The 24,387-nt window shown below is 42.2% G+C and overlaps 1 protein-coding gene across 3 annotated transcripts; it reads left to right on the top strand.

Annotated features, from left to right (window-relative positions):
• The first annotated feature begins 10,511 nt into the window (after positions 1-10,511).
• Positions 10,512-19,321, top strand: LOC116409784. Of its 3 annotated transcripts, none has more exons than XM_031899281.1 (7): positions 10,512-10,599; positions 12,594-12,636; positions 13,621-13,669; positions 14,123-14,285; positions 15,607-15,789; positions 17,796-17,911; positions 18,927-19,321. In XM_031899281.1, the coding sequence occupies exons 2-7, from the start codon at positions 12,623-12,625 to the stop codon at positions 19,257-19,259; spliced, it is 858 nt and encodes a 285-aa protein (XP_031755141.1). In that variant the 5' UTR covers positions 10,512-10,599; positions 12,594-12,622; the 3' UTR covers positions 19,260-19,321. The 3 variants fall into 3 exon arrangements, with proteins under 3 accessions (XP_031755141.1, XP_031755142.1, XP_031755140.1); XM_031899282.1 differs by lacking the exon at positions 10,512-10,599 and adding an exon at positions 10,630-10,859; XM_031899280.1 differs by lacking the exon at positions 10,512-10,599 and having other exon boundaries at positions 12,071-12,636.
• Positions 19,322-24,387: the final 5,066 nt, after the last annotated feature.

Genomic DNA, 24,387 nt, shown 5'->3' with positions numbered 1-24,387 from the left:
TCTACTATGTAACCTTTAGCCCTATCGCAATTTAAATTGCCAGGATGATTTGATGTATCTCTCTCTTTTTATATGACCACCTCTAGTCACGTGCCCATTCATGAATACAACATATTGTGCAGCTTATTGAAAATTTTTTTAGAGCACAAACTCAGTAACTGGCTTGGACCCACCTATCGCTCTGCACAATAAGGGGCCAATTTATTATTGTTTAGGTACCTATATGTTAGCACTAAGTGCTGAGCTGCTCTGAGTATAGGTTTAGTATCTGTTATCCAGAATGCTCAGGAGCAGGGACTTGGATAAGGAATCTTTCTTTAATTTAGTTCCCCATACCTTAAAGGGGTTGTTCACCTTGGAGTTAACTTTTAGTATGATGTAGAGAGTAATATTCTGGGACAATGTGCAGTCTTTATTTTTAATTATTTGTAGTTTTTTAATTATTTCAGTTTTTGTTTAGCAACTCTCCAGTTAGGAGTTTCAGCAGCTATTTGGTTGCTAGGGTCCAAAATACCTTAGCAACCAGGTTGTAGTTTGATTTAAACACTGGTATATGAATAGAAGAGGACTTGAATAGAAAAATAAGTACTAAAAGGTAACAATAACAAACTGTAGTTTCATAAAGCAATATAATTTTGTCTGCCGGGGTCAGTGACCCCCATTTGAAAGCTGCAAGAGAAGAAGAAGGCAAATTATTCAAAAACTATGAAAAAATAAATAATGAAGACCAACTGAAAAGTTTCTTAGAATTTGCCATTATGTAGCATGCTCAAAGTTAACTTGAAGGTGAACCACCCCATTAAGTCTACTAAAAAAATAATTTAAACATTAATTAGACTCAGTAGGATTAATTATATCTTAGTTGGGATCAAGTACAGGTACTGTTTTATTATTACAGAGAAAAGGGAATCATTTAACCATTAAATAAACCCAATAGGGCTGTTCTGCCCCCAATAAGGGGTAATTATATCTTAGTTGGGATCAAGTACAGGTACTGTTTTATTATTACAGAGAAAAGGGAATCATTTAACCATTAAATAAACCCAATAGGGCTGTTCTGCCCCCAATAAGGGGTAATTATATCTTAGTTGGGATCAAGTACAGGTACTGTTTTATTATTACAGAGAAAAGGGAATCATTTAACCATTAAATAAACCCAATAGGGCTGTTCTGCCCCCAATAAGGGGTAATTATATCTTAGTTGGGATCAAGTACAGGTACTGTTTTATTATTACAGAGAAAAGGGAATCATTTAACCATTAAATAAACCCAATAGGGCTGTTCTGCCCCCAATAAGGGGTAATTATATCTTAGTTGGGATCAAGTACAGGTACTGTTTTATTATTACAGAGAAAAGGGAATCATTTAACCATGAAATAAACCCAATAGGGCTGTTCTGCCCCCAATAAGGGGTAATTATATCTTAGTTGGGATCAAGTACAGGTACTGTTTTATTATTACAGAGAAAAGGGAATCATTAAACCATTAAATAAACCCAATAGGATTGTTCTGCCCCAATAAGGGGTAATTATATCTTAGTTGGGATCAAGTACAGGTACTGTTTTATTATTACAGAGAAAAGGGAATCATTTAACCATTAAATAAACCCAATAGGGCTGTTCTGCCCCCAATAAGGGGTAATTATATCTTAGTTGGGATCAAGTACAGGTACTGTTTTATTATTACAGAGAAAAAGGAAAGCATTTTTAAAAAAATGGATTATTGGAATAAAGTGAAGCCTATGGGAGATGGCCTTCCTGTAATTCAGAGCTTTCTGGATAACGGGTTTCCGTTAAAGGACAATGAAAGGTTAATATAAATTAAATGTAAGTCTAAAGGCATTCTTTTTAAGTACTTACTGCATATCTAAATTCCCAGATCCCTGCTTGCTTCTCTGAGATATGGTGCTGGCAGCCTACAGCAGTGTGAAGCCTACAGTGACATCACTGAAATCTCTCTCCCCTTCCTGTAGGTGCCAGCGGCAGCCTTCCTATTCTCTGAGCATGTGTGTAACTTGATCCTGTCTCCTGTTCTGAGCTACACATGCCCACCAGCCAATCAGAAGCGGATCTGGCAGAGGGGAGGGGGGGAGGGAATGAAACACATGTGCAGTATGAAGCAAGGAGGGAAAGGAAGGGAGAATACCTTTTTAGAGATGGCTGCCTGTTCTAGAAAATGTGAAGTAAGTGTGACTGAGTAAATATGTGATTAGGTGAGCCAAAAGTGTGGTGTTTTTACTAAACAATAGGAGGGCTATTGGGCAGTATGCTTTTTACATTTTGACTTGCATTCTCCTTTAAACAGTCCCATAGCTGTACTGAGAATAAATGGGGTAGTCAAACATATTGTGACAAACTGATGCACCATTTGCTTTGTTTAATCCTTTCCTGACTGCCTGGAAACTTCTCCTGTATATTAAGTCCCAAACTGCTGGGAATCATTCTGGCTTATTCACTTTCATCTGTATTATTACATTCACAGGACCCACTGTAATACATGTGAATGGAGTCTACAGTGAGTCCGACGCACACTTTACTATCTTATCCTTACAGTCTGTACTTACATGTATTCATAGCCACTAACTAGTCATCATATCGTGACCCATTTGCTGCTCCAGGGTCAGGGGGATGAGGCAGTATTGGGCAATAGTCATTATGTACACGCACTGAGCAATTATTATGAGTGAGTGGCATTTCCTGAATGATAGTAAATCAGTATATACATTTACATAGGTATGCAAGCTTGACTAGATGTTATACTGGTACTTACATACCTTACATGTCATTACTGGCTTTGCTTCCTGTAACCGTGCCTCCAACCTCTCATTTTATTTAAATCAATGCTTTTTGTATTTACAGTTGCAGCCTTCCTGGTTCTCTTCTGAGAATTTGGGTCTCACTGGAAGAAGGCTTGGAGGCAAATTGATCAAAACGTGGGATTAGAGCTCACCACAGAAAAATTCACTCACTTTCTGTTCTTTCCTATGAGATTTTTAGTATTATATTTATCAAATGGTGAGTTTTAACTAGGGTTTCCCCAAATCATGAGCTGCAAAATTGTTTTACTTCCGTGTTCAGGTGACCAAAAGTCACATGATTTTAAGGATTTGGATTCGGTCAGGCCAGGCACTTGGATTTGGTCTGATCCGAATCCTGCCAAAAAAAGGCCAAGTCTTGGCCAAATCATGAACAAAATCCTGGATTTAGTGCATTAGGAAAGGCTCGGAGCATTAGGGAAGGCTCGGAGCATTAGGGAAGGCTCGGAGCATTAGGGAAGGCTCGGAGCATTAAGGAAGGCTCGGAGCATTAGGGAAGGCTCGGAGCATTAGGGAAGGCTCGGAGCATTAGGGAAGGCTCGGTGCATTAGGGAAGGCTCGGTGCATTAGGGAAGGCTCGGAGCATTAGGGAAGGCTCGGTGCATTAGGGAAGGCTCGGTGCATTAGGGAAGGCTCGGTGCATTAGGGAAGGCTCGGGGCATTAGGGAAGGCTCGGGGCATTAGGGAAGGCTCGGGGCATTAGGGAAGGCTCGGGGCATTAGGGAAGGCTCGGGGCATTAGGGAAGGCTCGGGGCATTAGGGAAGGCTCGGTGCATTAGGGAAGGCTCGGTACATTAGCCCGATACTGCTACTGATACTGCATATTGGGAGATAATCTGTTTGTTTGACAACCTTGCCAAACGAGTGGATCACAATGTGTATGGCCACCTTAAGGGTGAAGACACACAGTGCTACTAGTAGCAGCTACTTGTTGTGCCTACTAAAATAGACAATGCTGATCATTTACTGAAAATTGTCTCTTCGTGTGTTTTAGCAAAGGCAATTCTCAGTATTGTCTATGGCAGGGTATCTTCTGGAGTTTAGTAACCGTGAAAAAGTAGCTGCTGCTAGTAGCCCAGTGTGTCTTCACCCTAAGACTTTTTTTTTTTGCTGCAGAACTTGCTGAAGATCCTTTTAGGTTAGCTGAAAGCAGTTCTAATGTGTAGCGCTGGCTCCTTCTACACACATTAATTTTGTCTCAATTCTTTCACCATTGTTTCTTCTCCTGACAAGTTTTTGTCTTATCACCTCTTCTTTTAATGACATCTTTTCATTGTTCTCTCTAAGTGTTTTGTTCTCTTTCCTCCCATCACTATCCCTAGGCTAACCCTGTTCTTGTCTTAACCAGTTGTACCAGCCTCCTCTGTTTCCTCATAGTTCCCTCCCAAGTTTTTTAGTTCCCAAACATTGGCAAATTTTCCATAAAAATACCAAAGGTGAATCCACAAGAATCCCCAGCCAGTTCCAGTGAGGTGTGTGACCCACTAATGAAGCTACACTTGGCAGGTACATGGGGATTCCTGGAGGCACCACTGCCCGTGCCAGTATACAGTGAGCCCTGCTGAGGCAATAACATACATACAGAATGCAGGCAGAAACACACACACTTCTCAGAATTCCTAGCGACAGTGTCAGGCGCAGCCACAGGTGGGTGGCTGGCAGGTAGGAGCTTATATGCCGTGTAATATGGGTACAGGGGGTACTGCGCTTGTGGATAGCCAGGAAACAAGTTATGTTGCTGAAACATGATTTATTAATGAAAATTGAGTAATAAGAATATGGAAGTCCTTACAACAGGCCAGTGGTCAGAGGCAGGCAGAAGACGAAACAAATCCGTAAAACAGGCAGAGGGTCTGGACTGGCAGCAAACAAGGAGGGTCCGGAATAACAGGCAGTGGTCAAAGGCAGGCTGAAGGCAGGGAGAGTCCAAATAATCAGGCCGAGGTCAATACCGGGAGATCAAACAGAGGTCGGAACCAGGAGTTGTGGAACAGGGTAAGGTAACGGAATCAGGCAGGTATGCGGGCAGGAGTCAGGCAGGAACAGGGACTGGAACAAGCAGGTAAGGTCACTGGAACGTAAAAGGCTCAATGATCAAGCAACCAGGGGTTGCTAGTAACAGGCTTATAAAGTCCGTTAATTGACTGATTGCAACCACCTGGGCTAATTAAGGGAGGAGAAGGTGAACATAAACACAGAAGCAAAGAAGAGGGGTTAACAGAATGTACAGGGATGGATGCCCAAGGTCTCCAGTGGCTCAGTGAGGTAATGCTGAACCTGCCTAACATAGAGTCCAGAGATCTGGTACAGGCAGGTCCTGACAGACAGTTGCACACTTGTAACCCTGCCAGTTTCCTTAATTGTGCAATAAATTGCAGTGACTTTGATTTCTAAGAATGGTCCGTGTCTACGTCTTTATATGCCTCTTCATTTTTCCATACCCCTTTATCAGTGTTTCCCATGAGTCTCTCTTAAAACCCACATCCTTGATTTCTCCCCAGTTTCATTTGTTCCATTTGTCCCTATTTGTTCTGCTTACCCAACACAGTGTATCACTAGTCAGATCATTACTAACACAAGCATTTCATTTTGAAGGTTTACTTATCCTTTAAAAATACTGCATTTAGCTCTGTTGCCTCTGTCCCATCTCCTGTTCTAAATCGCACACAAATGTGCCTATTAGTGCATGGGAACCCTGGAGCTGCAGCACCCTGCAGGTAGTGACTGCTTTCATTAGCAATTTTATGTACAAATTACGATGAATTCCTGTATATTGGAATAATTATATTTTTTTTATATATTTATAATGAGAACTGATTGGCCTTCCATGCAAAGCGGGCCTAAATAAAACCATTGTTGTCATGTAGAAAGGGCAGTTTTAATACATAGTCTGCATCCAAGCATTTGTCTTTATGAGATATATACACAGGATAATGTACCCCCATTATAAACTATAAGGATATTATTCATTCATTAGTCATTGAGGAGTTCCATGACCATATAAAGGCATGAGGCTGAAGGCCATGGGCTTTTAATACAGATAATGGTACTCTGAGGGGATTTTCAAATATCTCTTATATATATATACAGTGGTGTGAAAAACTATTTGCCCCCTTCCTGATTTCTTATTCTTTTGCATGTTTGTCACACTTAAATGTTTCTGCTCATCAAAAACCGTTAACTATTAGTCAAAGATAACATAATTGAACACAAAATGCAGTTTTTAAATGAAGGTTTACGTTATTAAGGGAGAAAAAAACTCCAAATCTACATGGCCCTGTGTGAAAAAGTGATTGCCCCCCTTGTTAAAAAATAACTTCACTGTGGTTTATCACCCCTGAGTTAAATTTCTGTAGTCACCCCCAGGCCTGATTACTGCCACACCTGTTTCAATCAAGAAATCACTTAAATAGGAGCTACCTGACACAGAGAAGTAGACCAAAAGCACCTCAAAAGCTAGACATCATGCCAAGATCCAAAGAAATTCAGGAACAAATGAGAACAAAAGTAATTGAGATCTATCTGGTAAAGGTTATAAAGCCATTTCTAAAGCTTTGGGACTCCAGCGAACCACAGTGAGAGCCATTATCCACAAATGGCAAAAACATGGAACAGTGGTGAACCTTCCCAGGAGTGGCCGGCCGGCCGACCAAAATTACCCCAAGAGCGCAGAGACAACTCATCCGAGAGGCCACAAAAGACCCCAGGACAACATCTAAAGAACTGCAGGCCTCACTTGCCTCAATTAAGGTCAGTGTTCACGACTCCACCATAAGAAAGAGACTGGGCAAAAACGGCCTGCATGGCAGATTTCCAAGGCGCAAACCACTTTTAAGCAAAAAGAACATTATGGCTCGTCTCAATTTTGCTAAAAAACATCTCAATGATTGCCAAGACTTTTGGGAAAATACCTTGTGGACCGACGAGACAAAAGTTGAACTTTTTGGAAGGTGCGTGTCCTGTTACATCTGGCGTAAAAGTAACACAGCATTTCAGAAAAAGAACATCATACCAACAGTAAAATATGGTGGTGGTAGTGTGATGGTCTGGGGTTGTTTTGCTGCTTCAGGACCTGGAAGGCTTGCTGTGATAGATGGAACCATGAATTCTACTGTCTACCAAAAAATCCTGAAGGAGAATGTCCGGCCATCTGTACGTCAACTCAAGCTGAAGCGATCTTGGGTGCTGCAGCAGGACAATGACCCAAAACACACCAGCAAATCCACCTCTGAATGGCTGAAGAAAAACAAAATGAAGACTTTGGAGTGGCCTAGTCAAAGTCCTGACCTGAATCCTATTGAGATGTTGTGGCATGACCTTAAAAAGGCGGTTCATGCTAGAAAACCCTCAAATAAAGCTGAATTACAACAATTCTGCAAAGATGAGTGGGCCAAAATTTCTCCAGAGCGCTGTAAAAGACTCGTTGCAAGTTATCGCAAACGCTTGATTGCAGTTATTGCTGCTAAGGGTGGCCCAACCAGTTATTAGGTTCAGGGGGCAATTACTTTTTCACACAGGGCCATGTAGGTTTGGATTTTTTTTCTCCTTAAATAATAAAAACCCTCATTTAAAAACTGCATTTTGTGTTTACTTGTGTTATCTTTGACTAATAGTTAAATGTGTTTGATGATCAGAAACATTTTGTGTGACAAACATGCAAAAGAATAAGAAATCAGGGGGGCAAATAGTTTTTCACACCACTGTATATATAGGGCCAAACAATCAAATTAAATCTACGGGCATAGGCGCCGTTGGTTCGGGGACCGCCTCAATGACCCGAAGAGGTCCCCAATCGGATAAATCAACCCTGCCTGATTTTATGCCAGGTGTCGGTCAGGAGGCCCACCGTTGGTGCCCATACAGGGCAGATAAGCTGCCAAATCTGTCTAAAGAATCGATATCGGCAGTTGAAATCAGCCCTTGGAAGGCCACCTTTAGCCAATGCTGTTCCCATTCCTTCACCCCAACAAGTCACCCACCAGCACGTCAAGCTCCTCTGTCCGTGGTCAGACTCAATATGTCAAATCACACACTCCGGAAACAATAAAAGTTGATGGGAATAAAATCGTAGGCGCTGTACTAGTTCCAGCACTCACATCCAGTTTGTACTGCTGACCTCCTACTGGAATCAGCCCAAAGTCTAAAGTGAGAACAAGTGATAATAGGACATTAATTCAGTGGGTCCAGGAACTAAGGGAAGTGCAATGCAGGCCTCCTTGTGCCATCACTTCTTGCATAATAAATGCAGCGTGTCACAGTCATGCCAAGAGATACTAAAGAAGGAAATTGCGACAAAGGCAACCACTGTATTGGTAATAAAGCTTTATGCTGTGCTGCCATCTTCTGGTCTTATGTGGACTTGCAGCCCTGGCATATTTTAAATATTTCACACAACGATAACACAAAGTACAAATTACAGACTATATGTATGTATGTATAACTTTATTTATAAAGCACCACAAGGGTACACAGCGCTGTACAATCTTACAATATACAAAATTACACACAGGGAGGACAAGTGTTATAATAAATAAATACAATAAATACAGTATATATAAATGCACAGGGAATAAGTGCCATGTGGTATGAGACACAGTAGGAAGGAGGTCCCTGCCCCGTAGAGCTTACAATCTGAGTGGTTGGGTAACATACAGGCACAAACTGGAAGGTAAGAGTGCACCAGGTATGGGCATTTGCCCTTAAGCGCAGGACTAGGCAAAATAATGTTTTAGTGCTCCAGAAGGTATATGACTATAAGGCTCATGTGTATCCGCAAGCAATTTTCCTGCAGTGAGTTGCTCATAAAACCACTTTCATTAAAAAAATGCTCTCCTTGTGTTTGTCTAGTTATGTTTGTGCCTCTCAGTCCTTCCGGTCGGTAGCTTCAGGGTTCCCTACATGCCCAGCGTCAATAGGAGCAGCACACTTGTGGGGGCAGATGTCATTCATATGCTGAACACAGGAAATGGCGTCAGATAGACTTCCGCACAATTGCGGCCAATTTGCGGCTATATGTATGCGCAGTTGCAGTAATTTTGCTAAATCATATGAAATTGCAGCAAGTGCGGTGCAATTGCGTCAGGAGAATCTCCACAATAATGCCGGAATTCTGAGGAACAATGCTGCGTTGTGGAAAAAAACATGGTGTTTGAAATTACACTTTGATCTCTGCACTTTAAGATGTACGTTAGTCCTACTATTGGGCTGATGTAGCAACATGGCAAAAATGTACCCCAGTCCCATCACCCAGTGTAAACAAACAGTTGATTTCAACATTTCAAATGCATTAGTACAAAACTGTATTGCTAATTGGCTGCATTGGACCCCTGCACCAGACCAAGTTTATCTTTTGTTGCTGCATAAGCTCAAAATGGATCATTTTTTATAACCACAGGGTGAGGGGGTTAAAGTGCACCTAAATGCTTATTTGTGAAGCACTTGCTTCCCCCTGCCTGCTGTGCTCTGTATTGAGTGATGGGTGAAAAATCTGGGGCTCAGTGAAGAAAGCAGCTTTAGGAGGTGAAGGTAGCCCTGTCCTTACTGGCCAATACCTTGTTTCTCTTAATGATGCACAAGGTACGGGCCAGGTCGGCCCTTACATTCCAAGTACACAGAAGCCCAAACAGCCCCCCCCCCCCAGCCCAATAAATAGTGACTAGAATTTTATTTTCAAGGTGCAGAGAATGCAATTGAACTCCCTGCACCAGTACTGCAGCCCCCACCTTAGACCCGCAGTGAAGCACCAGAAGGTAAGCGAGGGGCGCAGAGGCTGGCCTTTGGATTGGACAATCAATCATGTAGCCACACAGGGTGCCACAAGGCAGAGGGGGTGCTGAAATAACCAAGGCCTACAATAATTAAATATCATCCTGTGTGGAAGGCACTGAAATGAACAATATCATAGTAACATGGAATGTCACAAAAATGTAAGTGGTATTTTACTGCCATCTAGGAGCTAAGTGCCCCCATAATAACCACTACAATGAGACGCTTTTGGGGCCAGAGTTTGGTGCTGTCACCCACACACATAAGGGGCCATTATGGGTTCACCTGTAAGAGTGGCTGCTGTAAAACAGATAGTGGTGAGCACAATCCATTAACCTACTTGTGCCCAAATACGCCCAGCACTTGCTGATGCATCCATCCTACCTCTGCTGATGAATACAACTGCGCCTATTGATGCGGAGGAACCATGAATCTCCAGCCAGCGACTTGCCCCCACTGACCAGATGCTAACCTTGTCTTTAATGCCTGCTCCAGAAGTGACCCAATCCCTACTCTAAAAATAGTAGATGCATCTGGCACCACTGCAGCAGATGCAACTCGCCCACCTACAAAAAAACTCTGCATTATGGGGAAAAACCAAGGAGATCTACATCAGAAATTGCACTTTGCACCCTGCACTTTCATTTGTAAATGTCCTCTACCACGGGCGACTGATCTCCTGCAAATACTTTCCCATCTGGAATAATATAAATGGCTGGTGGGAAAACATTTACGTCACTTCGGTTTCCCAAAGTTGCACCCTGAGTCGTAGCTGAAAGAGCTGTCGACTCTGCACTCAAAGGGTTAAACATACATTGCCGTCTGGTGGATGACAATAATAAACAAGCTTATAATTATATATGACTTTATGGCAGCCAGTCCTTAAATCGATGTTATTCTCCGCCTCTGTTGCATTCTTTATATCTGCACAGACCAGTCCGGGCACTGTCGTTACGAAATCTGGGGCTTTCGCGTGGAATCGCTGCGCTGAAGAGGAATCACTTTCATTCATTTAAAAGGTAAATACAGGGGAAACAAAAGGAAACATCAGTGTTGATCATTCTGCTTTATCCCGTACATCACTAGTGAGCAGGGAATTCCATGCAGGAAGATTAGATCCCATGGCAATGCGATTAGATGCCAAGCTCTGTGCATCAGGCCGGCGGGTATGATCTCATTATCTCTCTCACGCCAAGTTACGCAACATAGAAATTTGTGCACAAACAAAACATTAATAGGAGGGAAGAAGCAGCAGCAGAAGAAGCTCTTGGCTCTACGTGTAAGTACATTGGTCTCTTGGTGCTGCTCTCGTAGGGAAAATGGAGCCTTTACCAGGGTTTTGCTTCCCCTTTGATTGTCCTACTGTATATCTGGGCTAACTGGAGCCTTAAGGAGACATATAGCATAAGTGAGAACCTCCCTAATCTTGTAGGCAATAATGAATTATATCTGTGTCAGCTTTCATTTGGGGCTAAAAATTATCTTTAAAAGAGAGCTAAACGCTAAAACTCAATAGCAGCAATGATCCAGGACTTCAAACCTGTCACAGTGCTCAGTCCAAGCATGACTTTTTATCAAAGTAGGTTCTGCCTGTGTAAGCCTGCATTCTTGATTGCATGAACTTTACAGCGCACATGTTTGCAGATGTAAATGTCACTGATGATGTGTCAAAGGGAAGATGGCTGCTGGGTAAAAGCTGCTATTTGTTTTGGGAAAATGTGATGGCGAATAAAGGCGATATATGCAATACAAATGGTGTGCTATGGGTGGGGGAGATGTGCCAAAGGGCTAGCCATATTCTTCATTCCCCAGGGTGCCACAGCCATGTGACCTGTGCTCTGATAAACTGCAGTCACACTTTACTGCTGCGCTGCAAGTTGTAGTGATATCCCCCCCCCCAGCAGCCGATCAGGAAGGGAGCAAGATAGCAGCTCCCAGTAGGTATCAGAATAGCACTCATTAGTAAGAAATCCAAGTCCGGCTTGGGACTCCTCCAGTTACATGGGAGTAGGAGAAACAATAGGTTAGCTGAAAGCAGTTCTAATGTGTAGCGCTGGCTCCTTCTGAAAGCTCAGACTCAGGCACAATGCACTGAGATGGCGCCTACACACCAATATTACAGCTAAAACAAATCAGTTTGTTGGTTCAAGAATAACATTTTAAATGGTAGAGTGAATTATTTCATATGTAAAGTGTAATTAATAAAAAGTACATCATAAAAATCATGACAGTATCCCTTTGAAGGCTCACCTTTAAGTTAACTTTTAATAGGACGTAGAGAGTAATATTCTTAGACTATTTGGATTTGGTCTTCATTTTTTATTATTTTCATTATTTCAATAATTGTTCAGCAACTCTGAAGTTCGGAGCCTCGTAAAGCAATATTTTTTTGACTACTGTGACCCCCCCCCATTTGAAAGCTAGAGAGAGTTTAAATAAGAAGGTAAATAACTATAACAAATAAATAATGAAGATCAATTGAAAAGTTGAATAAAATTTTTATTCTATAACATACTAACAGTTAAATTAAAGGTAAGTAGATTGCACAGGAACTGTGGTTTGGCTGTAACACTGTGAGTACCTACTCATGGTCAGTGTCTGCCAGGTCCCCTATATATACACAGCAGTGCTATCCATATGTCTGTTAGCTGATATATGTATTACACTGGAATCATGTCATTTTAAGAAGTCTATAATGGCCCTTGCTTAGGCTTAAGCCATATCAGTTCTTGCTCAGCCACATCCAGCCGACCGGTTGCAGTTGCACAATGGATATACAGGCTATACATGAAGGCTACACTGCTCTTGTGCAATATAATGATTTACTGTAGGTGCCACAGGCACACTTGCCTCAGACACAGCCAGAAAGTGTTGCTATTTGTAGCGCTAGACTGATGTTGGAAAGAAAGTCAATTGATATTAGTCATTAGTTCCATGAATATCCAGGGCAGGAACGTTGCTCTCGTTGCATCTCACGCTAGGCTTTCTTACTCACAATGTGTTTATTTGGCAGATTGTTCTGAAAGTCTCATTAATCCCACAATGGCATGTAACTGGTGAGTAGAATGAGCTTTATATACAGTTATCTATATTGCCTGTGCATAGCATTTTGCAATAGATTTTTGCCCAACAATGATCACCAGAACATCAGGAGAGGAGTGCCCCAACCTAAACCTATTCATAAAAATAAATGAGAGCCACATGTGGCAATCATGGCCATCCATTCATGTGGCAATCATGGCCATTTTTATCCATTCTTGACCCCCTGCCCTCTGGCTTCCACCCAATACACTCAACAGAAAATGCACTCACCAAAGTAACCAATGATCTTCTAAAAAAAAAAAAAATCTACAGGTCACTATTCTATACTCATCCATTTAGATCTCTCTACTACCTTTGACACAGCTGACCGCCCTCTCCTCCCAGACATTCTGTACTCAGCTGATATCCGTGACACTGCTCTTTCTTGCGTCCATTCTTATCTTTCTGACCATTCCTTAAAAGTTGCCTTCTCTAACTCCACTTCCACCTCACTACCTCTCTCTGTTTCACAAGGTTCTGTCTTAAGATGGCCATACACGTTAAGAGGTCGTCAAGCGAGCGGATCTTCTCCCGATATCCCCACCTACGGGTGGGCGATATCGGGCAAGTGTAGGCTAATTTGATTGTTTGGCCCTGGGGCCAAACAATCGAATTATAACTGTGGCAATGGGCGCAGTCGGTTCGGGGACAGCATCAATGAGCCGGTCTAAGGGACCGATATCGGCAGCTACAATTGGCCCGTGTATGGCCACCTTTAGACCCCCTTCAGTTCTCACTCTATACTACTCCTCTAGGAAAACTGATTCAGTCATTTGGACTTCAGTGCCACCTGTATGCCGATGACAACATACTTTGCCTTTCTACTCCTGTCCGCTCTTCTGTCCTTTCCCAGCTTACCGACTGCCTTTCTGCTATCTCCTCCGGGATGTGAGCCGGGCCCCACACAGAATCAGCGTTATAAGTAAATGTTATTTTACTTACATAGTTTTTCATTTCAGGGTTAATAGGAAGTCTCTTACAGGGAATCGATTTTCTCCATGGAGCCAGGTAAATCCTTATGTATAACAGGACAGCGCCACCTGCTGTACATTTCAGGCAACTGTACACAGTCAGGCTTTGTGTGCCTGTAACCCATGGCTCTGTGTTAGGTTTCCATCTGTCCCCTGTCCTTGCTCATTATTTTATTATAAAGTGGGACAGTGACCTCTTTATTGGCTACTTTATCCATTCTGTATTGCATTACTTTGGAATCTAGGGCTAGAATACATCTCCCTCATTTGCGGAGTTGGTTCAAGAACATGCAGGTCCCAGTGCTGTAATATTTTGGGCCTCTATTTCATCAAGTATGACTGGAAAGCCAAAGGATATTTCCATATACTGTTTAGAACCTAATGAGCCCCTCTGCACTGCTAGTACCAATGGTGGCCCCATCTCTGATCCGCTGAGTTGTATAATAAGCAAATCACTAAAACCACGTATTTTTCCTTATGTTCTACACAGGATTCCAGCGACACGGTCTTTCCGGAGAAACTTGGGCCCCCTGAATATATCTCCTACCCTATTCCCCCCTATGGCACCCTATATCAGTATGGAAGGAAAATGATGTTTCCAATTATGAACCGCCATAAAATTTTTGATATGACAAAAAAATTTGATATAAATGGTAAGTTTATTATTGCTTTGATTTTCTCATTTCTAAATATCAGTCGCATATGTCCTGTGTCAGACTGGGGAGCCTTGGGCCAACCAGGGGACCTAACCTCAAGCCACTGCTGATGTTGCTAACCTCGGCACACCGCTCCCCCCAGCAAACTGTCAGCATCAGTGGACAGGATTCTGGGGCCCACCAGTCTCCCACACCAACGATGTCATTCATTACATACCCCTTCCCCCAACAATTTGAGTAGACTTAAGGTGGCCATACACAGGACGATTGTATCTGCCGATATCAGTCCCATGGACCCATTCGGCAGCTTATCAGCCCATGTAGGGGCAGAAACGAGGGGCCTGGCTAAATGATATCTGGCCTGAAATTGGCCAGATATTGATCGGGCAGGTTAAAATATTTAGTCGGATCAGGAACTGCATCGGCTCATTGATGCGGTCCCCGAACCGATTGCCCCATTATAATTGCACCATTATAATTCGATCATTTGGCCCCAGGGCCAAACGATCAAATTAGCCTACATTTTCCCCGATATTGCTCACCCGTAGGTGGGGATATCGGGAGAAGATCTGCTCGTTTTGCGACCTCGCCAAGCAAGCGGATCTTCACATGTATGGGCACCTTAACCTAGGGCCAACCTGGATTTTGCCTAGTGGGTTAGTCTTAAGAAAGTCTTTCGAGTGGGAGTTTTAGATCAAACATCTAAATCGCTGCGCAAAATATGCCTTGTAAAGACAAATGTTCTCTTGTCAAGAGGGATTTGGAGCTAAAAGTCTGGTATTAGCGGCCTAAAACTGCAAATATCTTTAAAGCCAATTGTAAACGTGCTCAGGTACATAGGTATAGGGTATAGATCACCTTTAAGTTGCCAGCAGAGAAACCCTAGTGATAGCTACCCGCTGTCCCATTGGAGATTGGTGCTTTTCTTCCTAATGAATTTAATTCAATGGGAGTCATAGGAGGCAGTCGGGAGGGTAGAATTCACCCCATGTAATATTAATAAGGCCTAACAGCACCCTGTAAAAACAGTTGCATGATTGATCCTTGACTGACAACAGCATCCCACCCACAGCTGTAGTAGTATAATGACCATTTAGCATAATAGCGCCAACTGAATTAGGGATGTGGCCCTGCTCATACGCTGAAGGGGTAAGCACGAGTGGGTAAGGGGGGGGGGGCAGCATTGGGGCTACAGCCCCGGGATCGCCTCTGAATGCAGTTCCTATCTTGCTGGAGAGTGATGACAACTAAGTGCCAATTGGTTGCTAGTGACTATGATGTTTATTTAAACAAATTCCTTTGTTTTTGTTCCTTTCAGATATTTCCTATATCTACTTGGATTCTTTCAAGCCGAACCAGCAAGAGTCTCTCACACCAACTTCCTACCGGAGAGAGTCCAGCAGAACATACTGCATCCAGGGCAGTGATAATAAATGGTTTGTGTTTGAGAATGGAGCTCTGAAAGGAAAATATCTGCAAGGGGCAAACGTCAGAAATAAAGGTCAGTTTCAAATTACACTGCACAAAATTTACACACACTTACACACACATACTGTATATATAAATATTATCCTTATCATGATGTCACTCGGGAAAATACTTGGGCAATAGTCCGATTGCCCCTTGTATCATTCTAAGTCGCTTATTCAACAAAAATTTTATGGAGTATTTGTCTGAGTATTTCATGTTAATAATCCTATATTATTATTATTAACATTTATTTATAAGGCGCCAACATATTCCGCAGCGCTGTACAATAAGTGGGTTTCATACAAACCGGATTCCAAAAAAGTTGGGACACTAAACAAATTGTGAATAAAAACTGAACGCAATGATGTGGAGGTGCCAACTTCTAATATTTTATTCAGAATAGAACATAAATCACGGAACAAAAGTTTAAACTGAGAAAATTTACCATTTTAAAGGAAAAATATGTTGATTCAGAATTTCATGGTGTCAACAAATCCCAAAAAAGTTGGGACAAGTAGCAATAAGAGGCTGGAAAAAGTAAATTTGAGCATAACGAAGAGCTGGAAGACCAAATAACACTAATTAGGTCAATTGGCAACATGATTGGGTATAAAAAGAGCTTCTCAGAGTGGCAGTGTCTCTCAGAAGCCAAGATGGGGAGAGGATCACCAATTCCCACAATGTTGCGCAGAAAGATAGTGGAGCAATATCAGAAAGGTGTTACCCAGCGAAAAATTGCAAAGATTTTGCATCTATCATCATCAACTGTGCATAACATCATCCGAAGATTCAGAGAATCTGGAACAATCTCTGTGCGTAAGGGTCAAGGCCGTAAAACCATACTGGATGCTGCATACTGATCTCCGGGCCCTTAAACGACACTGCACCACAAACAGGAATGCTACTGTAAAGGAAATCACAGAATGGGCTCAGGAATACTTCCAGAAACCATTGTCAGTGAACACAATCCGCCGTTGCCAGCTGAAACTCTACAGTGCAAAGAAGAAGCCATTTCTAAGCAAGATCCACAAGCTCAGGCGTTTTCACTGGGCCAGGGATCATTTAAAATGGAGTGTGGCAAAATGGAAGACTGTTCTGTGGTCAGACGAGTCACGATTCGAAGTTCTTTTTGGAAATCTGGGACGCCATGTCATCCGGACCAAAGAGGACAAGGACAACCCAAGTTGTTATCAACGCTCAGTTCAGAAGCCTGCAACTCTGATGGTATGGGGTGGCATGAGTGCGTGTGGCATGGGCAGCTTGCATGTCTGGAAAGGCAGCATCAATGCAGAAAAATATATTCAGGTTCTAGAACAACATATGCTCCCATCCAGACGTCATCTCTTTCAGGGAAGACCCTGCATTTTTCAACAAGATAATGCCAGACCACATTCTGCATCAATCACAACATCATGGCTGCGTAGGAGAAGGATCCGGGTACTGAAATGGCCAGTCTGCAGTCCAGATCTTTCACCTATAGAGAACATTTGGCGCATCATAAAGAGGAAGGTGCGACAAAGAAGGCCCAGGACGATTGAACAGTTAGAGGCCTGTATTAGACAAGAATGGGAGAGCATTCCTATTCCTAAACTTGAGAAACTGGTTTCCTCGGTTCCCAGACGTCTGTTGAGTGTTGTAAGAAGAAGGGGAGATGCCACACAGTGGTGAAAATGGCCTTGTCCCAACTTTTTTGGGATTTGTTGACACCATGAAATTCTGAATCAACATATTTTTCCCTTAAAATGGTACATTTTCTCAGTTTAAACTTTTGTTCCGTGATTTATGTTCTATTCTGAATAAAATATTAGAAGTTGGCACCTCCACATCATTGCGTTCAGCTTTTTTGGAATCCGGTTTGTACATTGGACATACAGAGTAACATATAAAGCAATCAATAACCGATTCAAGAGGTGAAGGGAGCCCTGCACAAAAGAGCTTACAATCTACAAGGGCTTACAATCTACATTATACAATCTATAAGTGATGTGAATATGGAAAGTCTGATTCATGTGATATTTCTGCGCTTTGTGTCCCCAGCAACAGTTACAATTTGTAAATACTCTCCATGGGTTGAAGGCAAAATTCCTGTCACCTTAAAGATTGAAGGGCCCAACATTTTCCTCAATTGCTTATCTGGTACCCTACAATACGAGGTAAGTTAGTTGTGCCATTGCTCTCTCTGTCTGGAAATGTACCCCCCCTTCCCCTGGATGTAAGCGCAGGGGGTGAGGGACTTGGCATCGGTTCTGACTTCCTGCTGCCTCCTTTCCCGGGCTGTGCAGGGGGGGGGGGGGGGGGGCGGCGGCACCCAGCACACTGCACTGTAGGATAGGAACCAATCAGCAGCTAGGCTGACCTGATAGGGAACTGAAGCCTGTCTTTGCTTGTGTGACTGCAGGGCTGTGATTGGCTGTCCCCCTTCTACTGTGCTTTTGGCAGGGACTGTTAGGACACACCCACCCTCATTTCCAACACAGACTGGGACCAGAGAAGATCTATAGTGAGCTCCAGTGCACTGGTCTTTTTTTAAAGATAATATAAATTTTTTATTTTGGCCCAGAGCAAAACCAGCACCACATATTATTCATGATTGCCTACAAGATTAGAGGGGTTTTTAGCAATGCTATGTGTCTGGATTATAATGTAAAATGTTGAGGAGGAGGGGCAGAAACCGATACATACAGGGTCATGTAATAGGTGCAAAATATTGGAAACCATAGCAGCGTACCTCTGAATTAAAAGGGAGTTTGACTGTAAATAAATATAATACGTTGGCTTAGTCCAACCTTTGGATCAACTTGGTGTCAAGCCAGGAACCAGCGGTCAGTTGTAGAAGTATCCCCGTAGGTGCCATACACTAGGGTCAGGCATGCCTGGGAGAGCAGGGAGTTCCTCAACTGAATCACTGTAGGAAACTGACCAGCAGGTGGTGCTGTTGTAATAAAATGAATTCATATTATCAATACATCCCTTAATATCTTGGAATTAAAAAAATCAATGTAAATAGCAATAGCAATGTAAATAGCAAATGTTCTTAGAATAGCACTCAGATATTTAACATTCACTTTTTTTTTACTGACCCTTTAAGACATGTTTTATTTCATTGCACTGGAAGATCACAACATGCACCATATATATTTTACCCAATTTACTGTCACCTTCCTATAGGCAACAAATGAACAGAATCTCAGTGAAATAGACCAGAGTGAAGAAAAATTTCTCTTCTTCCAGAATGCGACTGGCTCCTCCACCTGCTCCTTTGAGCCAACAGCAAATACCCAGCTGACCCTCTGCACAGACTCAGCCAGCTCCAATGTCAGCGTGCAGCCCAAATCCTCCAACACCCCCAATGTACATTTCTCTCTCTTCCCTCCTCCAAGCAAACTGTTTGAAAATGTGGGTGGGGGCAGAATAGCCCTGAGGCCCAATGAGACAGAAACACTTGACTTTGATTCCAGGCGGCTGCTTTCAAATCAGTGCAATGGGAAATCATTTTTTTAGGACGCAGAAACATTTCCCTTTTAGGTCTCCTCTTAATAAAGTTTATAAAAATTGTCTACAAACCCATTATTGCTGCAAATATTTTGCAACAAAATTCTCGCAGCTCCCATGGTAACTAAAGTGCGATGAAACAAATTTGTCTGGAGATAAGTGACTTTATTTTTGGCAATTTGTGAGGTTTTTTAGGTTAGTTGCATAATCTGCTATAACTGCGTAATTTTTTTGTTTCCACTGCCAAGGGCCACGCTATTGAATAGTTTATATAAAATACTATTTATTAGCTATTTATGAATGTATTGTTAAATATTATTATGGCCAATTAAGTAATCAAGTAATCAATTATACAGTGGTGTGAAAAACTATTTGCCCCCTTCCTGATTTCTTATTCTTTTGCATGTTTGTCACACAAAATGTTTCTGATCATCAAACACATGTAACTATTAGTCAAAGATAACACAAGTAAACACAAAATGCAGTTTTTAAATGAGGGTTTTTATTATTTAGGGAGAAAAAAATCCAAACCTACATGGCCCTGTGTGAAAAAGTAATTGCCCCCTGAACCTAATAACTGGTTGGGCCACCCTTAGCAGCAATAACTGCCATCAAGCGTTTGCGATAACTTGCAACGAGTCTTTTACAGCGCTCTGGAGGAATTTTGGCCCACTCATCTTTGCAGAATTGTTGTAATTCAGCTTTATTTGAGGGTTTTCTATCATGAACCGCCTTTTTAAGGTCATGCCACAACATCTCAATAGGATTCAGGTCAGGACTTTGACTAGGCCACTCCAAAGTCTTCATTTTGTTTTTCTTCAGACATTCAGAGGTGGATTTGCTGGTGTGTTTTGGGTCATTGTCCTGCTGCAGCACCCAAGATCGCTTCAGCTTGAGTTGACGAACAGATGGCCGGACATTCTCCTTCAGGATTTTTTGGTAGACAGTAGAATTCATGGTTCCATATCTATCACAGCAAGCCTTCCAGGTCCTGAAGCAGCAAAACAACCCCAGACCATCACACTACCACCACCATATTTTACTGTTGGTATGATGTTCTTTTTCTGAAATGCTGTGTTACTTTTACGCCAGATGTAACAGGACACGCACCTTCCAAAAAGTTCAACTTTTGTCTCGTCGGTCCACAAGGTATTTTCTCAAAAGTCTTGGCAATCATTGAGATGTTTTTTAGCAAAATTGAGACGAGCCATAATGTTCTTTTTGCTTAAAAGTGGTTTGCGCCTTGGAAATCTGCCATGCAGGCCGTTTTTGCCCAGTCTCTTTCTTATGGTGGAGTCGTGAACACTGACCTTAATTGAGGCAAGTGAGGCCTGCAGTTCTTTAGATGTTGTCCTCGGGTCTTTTGTGGCCCCTCGGATGAGTTGTCTCTGCGCTCTTGGGGTAATTTTGGCCGGCCGGCCGGCCACTCCTGGGAAGGTTCACCACTGTTCCATGTTTTTGCCATTTGTGGATAATGGCTCTCACTGTGGTTCGCTGGAGTCCCAAAGCTTTAGAAATGGCTTTATAACCTTTACCAGACTGATAGATCTCAATTACTTTTGTTCTCATTTGTTCCTGAATTTCTTTGGATCTTGGCATGATGTCTAGCTTTTGAGGTGCTTTTGGTCTACTTCTCTGTGTCAGGTAGCTCCTATTTAAGTGATTTCTTGATTGAAACAGGTGTGGCAGTAATCAGGCCTGGGGGTGACTACAGAAATTGATATTGAAATTGAAAATTGAAATTGATAAACCACAGTTAAGTTATTTTTTAACAAGGGGGGCAATCACTTTTTCACACAGGGCCATGTAGATTTGGAGTTTTTTTTCTCCCTTAATAATGTAAACCTTCATTTAAAAACTGCATTTTGTGTTCAATTATGTTATCTTTGACTAATAGTTAATGGTTTTTGATGAGCAGAAACATTAAAGTGTGACAAACATGCAAAAGAATAAGAAATCAGGAAGGGGGCAAATAGTTTTTCACACCACTGTACATCAGTTTCCATCCCACTAGCGAAAATGTAAGCCGCCAGTGGGATGGCACACGCAGCGGCGCAATTTCGGCAAATCGCCGAAAATGCCTCGCGAGGCAACTTCGGCGATTTGCCGAAATCGCCTGCGGAAAGTTTTCCATAACTTTCCGTAAGTTGGATCTCCTACCATAAGTCTATTTAAAAATCATTTAAACAATAATGACATCCAACAGCATTGTTTTGCCCCCAATAAGGGGTAATTATATCTTAGTTGGGATCAAGTACAGGTACTGTTTTATTATTACAGAGAAAAGGGAATCATTTAACCATTAAATAAACCCAATAGGGCTGTTCTGCCCCCAATAAGGGGTAATTATATCTTAGTTGGGATCAAGTACAGGTACTGTTTTATTATTACAGAGAAAAAGGGAATCATTTTTTAATATTTGAATTATTTGATTATAATGGAGTCTATGGGAGATGGCCTTTCCGTAATTACGAACTTTCTAGATAATGAGTTTAGGGATAACGGATCCCATACCTGTATCATTCTTCCCCAGTGCTAATTTTCACTGCTCCTTACAGCTCCCCTATCTTTAGTAACAACTACAAAACGACTCATGTAGCATGAATGCCATAATAGGCAATAATATATATAAATGCCAAAAAAATCTGCAATGACAAAAATGCTTGCACTTTAGCAAACCTGCTCTTGCGTGTTTTCTGGCATAGATCATTATCGCTGCCTATCGAACTTTACCAAACAGATGCCTTAGTCTGACATGTCAAATAAAATTTGTAATGAATAAAATGTGATGCATGTGGGATATTTAAAGACACAAGGACAAACCATACTGCTTTAGAAAGTGGCAGGGACCAAGACAAAACATATTATTTGGGCCCCTTTTATTTATTTATACACCCTATATATGGCTCTTCACCCTTCAGCTGTCAAGGGTGCTTGGGGCTGTACTTCGACAGCAGCTGAAGGGTGACATGTAGGGTTGGCAGCTTTACCTACCCACTGGCATAATAATATCGAAGCATTGCTCTGCTTTGAAGATGAAGTTAATGTGCAGAAAAGCAACATCTAATATTTCTATTGTCAATTCTAAGAGCCACATGACAAGACTTTTCTCATGAAATTCATTTCAGCAGCTATCCTTCCAAAATGACCAACAGGTGGCGCTATTGTTTTAAATTCATTATCTTAAATCTATTAACAAGTTGCTAATTATCTTGAATACTAAGAAAAAAAAGAATTTATAGATAGAGGAGTTAAGGTGGCCATACACGAGCAGATCCGCTCGCTTGGCGATGTCGCCAAGCGAGCGGATCTTCCCCCGATATCCCCACCTACGGGTGGGCGATATCGGGGAGCATTTAGGTAAAAAAAATAATAATCCGATCGTTTGGCCCTGGGATTATGTGGGCAGCAATGGGGCAGTCGGATCGGGGACCGCATCAACGAGCTGATGCGGTCCCCGATCTGACCGGATTTTCTAACCTGGCCGATCGAGATCTGCCCAATTTCAGGCCAGATATCGGTCGGCCAGGCCGCTCTGCTCTCCCCATACACGGGCTGATTAGCTGCCGAATCGGTCCAAGGGACCGATATCGGCATCTATAGTCGGCCCGTGTATGGGGACCTTTAGCCGAAGCTAAAAGGTTACAACTCTGGCTACATCAGCAGTCAGGCCCTGCCCATCTCATCAGAAATTATGTGACCAGCACAAAGAACGTGCAATTTTTATTGCAGTTAGTTGCACTTAAGTGTGAGGAAAGGCAGCAAATTCACAACAGGGCATGTAGCTGTAGCGCTGAATTTCCACTTGCTTCGCTGTGGCTTTGCAAAGTCTAACCTACATCAAGCACATAGGTATGTACTCTAATGGGCTTATTTATCAATTTTTGAATTTGAGTTTGTTTTTCTAAAGCGAATAAACTTGCATATCCAGTGCTCTCTTGTTAATGTGATAAACTTGTGCTATTAAAAAAAACTTGAATATCTCAAATAAATCTTGATAATTCAAATATATTGAATTGAAAATATGGCTTGGCTTTGCCTAGGACAACTCCCTATTAGATGGCAAAGTTTTACATTTACGTTTTCGGGGTTTTTTGCACTTTTTTAAGCGCAAAAAACACACTCAAACGTTGAAAGATTCCTGATTTACCCTCAGTAACATCCAAGAATACTTACCTCCTTGTGGCAAGTAATGCAGTAGAACACACAGGTTAAGGATAATGTTACTTTAAAAAGAGGGAGTATTTCCTTCCCTTTTACATCACCCAGGAAGTCACAATACAGACACTGAACCAATGATGTCAGACATCTATTTCCCCCCTGTTATGAACTACAGCTCCCAGAATCCTCAGTTGAGCTCAAACCACTGGGAATTACATTTCAAAAGAACAGTTATTTGACAATTTTAATGAAATGCTCCAAGTTTCTTTAGCCACAAGAGCTTCCTCCTGCATCGGATGCAACTCTATGCTCAGGAAATCCCGTAGAACATGATATTAAGTGCCACGCTGAGCTCTGCAAAGTCTTTCCCCACAAGCTCCGCTACGTGGATTTCAGGAAATTACCACACAGAGAGACAAAGAAACAAAAGCCATATGGCCTCACTAATATAGGCAGCAATTACAAAGCAGCTCAGCCTCATGAATTACATGCCATTATTCTCTATGCACTAGATTACACTGGCTGTTGAAATTGCAACTCCATCCATCTGCAATTTCATAAAGCCAGCACAGGACAGGCTTCAAGGGACACCTATTCATGGACCACTAACCCACCAACATCAATACATTCCATCATGCAGCTGCCAAATGTGTCACATAGTTGGTGTGGCTAGACATAACCAGGAATGGAGTGCATGTACTGCTGTTAGGGGGCAGGCACAATGGGTGGTTATTGACCACATTTAGGCTACTATGGCTATAGAGACCCAATACATTAAATAACATTGTTCCCACTGGTCCATCATAGCCACCAATGCCTCGCAATATAATAGGGGGGTGTAGCCCCCCATGCTATTAGGGAGACAGTAATCCAGCCCAGGTGTTTGTAAAGTGTTATTCCCCAACACAGTGCACTCAACACAACAATCCAATGCTTATATTAAGCACAAGTGCTGCAGGCTACACTGACTTTTAAG

Source organism: Xenopus tropicalis, chromosome 3 (genome assembly GCF_000004195.4).
Source record: "Xenopus tropicalis strain Nigerian chromosome 3, UCB_Xtro_10.0, whole genome shotgun sequence".
NCBI classification, from domain to species: Eukaryota; Metazoa; Chordata; class Amphibia; order Anura; family Pipidae; genus Xenopus; species Xenopus tropicalis.
Note: the sequence above shows the minus strand (reverse complement) of the source record. Positions and strands in the feature narration are given on the sequence as shown.